Consider the following 2,317-nt stretch of genomic DNA (forward strand, 5'->3'; position numbering starts at 1 on the left):
GCAGCAAAGTGGCGAAAAGCCGCATAGTCCCAAATTGATCGAAGTCATACCTCAAAGCGTTTCTTCCAGCTATAACTAGACCCCAGAAATCAAAAAGAAACTCTCGATTTCCTAACCCTCCCCCCTTTCCCCCGAAGGCAACGACTCCGAGTGGGTGGACATGACGGACGCGGAGCTGCAGCGCATCATGAAGAAGGGAGGCGAGAGCAAGGCCAGCGGCGGGGGCCTCGTGCGGCGCGAGTCCCTGGCCGCCACGCCGCCCCTGCCCCCGCTCTCGCCCGAGGGGTCCCCGCAGGCGTCGCCGCAGAACTCCCCCAGCAGGCACAGAAAATACAACTTATCCTACAGGTATGTAGAAAATGTGGGGCAGATATGTAGTATTTATCGTGGCTATTGCGGAGAGCGTAGGTGAGTTTGATGTATCCCATTGGTAAGTGTCGTTTTAAAGAACATCTCTGTATAAAAGAAAATATTTGATAACCAACTGTTTGAAAAACACCTCTATTTTTTCATTGCGAATAAAAGCACATGTTTTTTTATCATACGGAAGGATATTTAACAACTACTACCTATACCTCCATTGCGAACAAAACCGAAGATTTGTCCTGCTCTCCCCGCGACAGCGTTGGCGGCCTGAACAAGCCAGACCTGCTGGAGGCGGCGGGGCGCGACGGCCGTGCAGGAGGCGAGGGGCGCGCCGGGAACAGCTCCCAGGGCAGCTCCCAGTCCACGCCCCGAAGAGGAGGCCCGACGCAGACGCAGCAGCACTCGCACGCAGGGTAGGAAGCCGTGCCGTTGTTGTTCCTGTAGGAGGAGGCTCCCGTAGGAGGGATTTGCGTGTTATTTAGGAGTGGTGTTTGGGTTAATTTTGTGAAATGTCCTTTTTTTTCAATTCTTTCGGTTGTTTTATGAATATAATTAGGCAGATTTATTCATATATTTGTTTTCACACTTCTCTTAAAACGTAGTAACATTTATCTTTTATCGACGAATAGAAACACTTTCTTTGAACTGCTTTTAGGTTTACTTATTAGTATAATTAGATTGATCTATTCATAAATCTATTTCACACTAACTACAATATTTTCGCCAAGATGTAGTAACTCAAAGAGCTTTTCCCCCAATGATTTCTCGACGCCCGAGCGCTAAACCCTCCAACCCCCCACAGGAACGCCGCGCCCTCGGGAGGAGGCGGCGGCACCAGCAACCACAGGGCCACAGGAGGACCCTCAGGAGGCTGGTCTCGAAGGAAGGAGGAAGAACGGCAACGCAGCGCCAATCACGAGCCGCTCACGAAGAACAAGAATAGAATTAATTTAGGTGAGTCAGTGTGCAGGTTGCAGAAGTGTTGCACAGGTGTTGCACAGGTAGGGCCGCGTCCAGGTTGAGAAGGTGGGGGCTACAGGTATAAAATAAAGTGTGATATGTCTAATAAAATGTCAAATAAAATAAAGTGTATTACGTTTAATAGGTGGGTGATTACAGGTATATAGGGAAAAATGTGATACGTTTAATAAATGAGTGAGTTGTAGGTATAAAATACAGTGTAATATGTTTAATAGGAGGGATACAGGTATATAGAAAACAATGGGATACGAGTAATAAAATGGGGTTACAGGCATAAAAAATATAATACATATAATAAAATGGGGTTAGAAAACAAAATGGGATAATCAGTTGTAGTTAGTTATAAAATAAAGTGTAATACGTTTAATAGGCGGGGGGTTACGGGTATATACAAAAAGAAATATGATACGTGTAATAAAATAGGGTTACAAGCATAAAAAATATAATACATATGATGATGTTAAAACTATTCTCGCTTCTAATTCGAGTAGAAGGTACAGATCAACATTGCCAGTCATGATTTTAGGACTAAATGTTTTAAAATCTTTATTTCATTAGTATGGAAAAAAATATGCAAGTGGAAAGTATATAGACACCTGACCCCCCCCCCCTCCCAACTCGATACGGCCCTGATATTTTACATTTAATGCTTTATTGTACAAAAGAGAAATAACAATAAGGATTCGTATATTTTTATAATCAAATAATCATATTCACTGCCTTAAGCTGATACAAAACACACGAATTTTATATTAAAAGGAGAAAAAAACAAAGATTATGTTTTAAAAAATGCTTGAATTCAGTATTCATAGTATAAAATTTTAAGATTATATTTAAAGCAATACACGAATTCCATATTTAAGAAAATACATATTAAGATTATATTTAACAAAAAAAATCAAGTAAAAGCATAAAAGAAATACATTAAATTCATAATTTTACAAATCTACATTAAAATTACCCCCCCCCC

The 2,317-nt window shown here is 41.6% G+C and overlaps 1 protein-coding gene across 1 annotated transcript in view; it reads left to right on the forward strand.

The window, feature by feature from the left end:
- LOC119593088 (glycine-rich protein 1-like) overlaps nucleotides 1–2,317 on the forward strand; it is a gene marked incomplete in the record, with an annotated part of 6,252 nt that overhangs the window by 176 nt on the left and 3,759 nt on the right. The window contains 3 exon segments of the mRNA XM_037942012.1: nucleotides 138–348; nucleotides 624–779; nucleotides 1,169–1,320. Coding sequence (XP_037797940.1) covers nucleotides 161–348; nucleotides 624–779; nucleotides 1,169–1,320 — 496 coding nt within the window.

Source organism: Penaeus monodon, chromosome 31, assembly GCF_015228065.2.
Source record: "Penaeus monodon isolate SGIC_2016 chromosome 31, NSTDA_Pmon_1, whole genome shotgun sequence".
NCBI lineage: Eukaryota > Metazoa > Arthropoda > Malacostraca > Decapoda > Penaeidae > Penaeus > Penaeus monodon.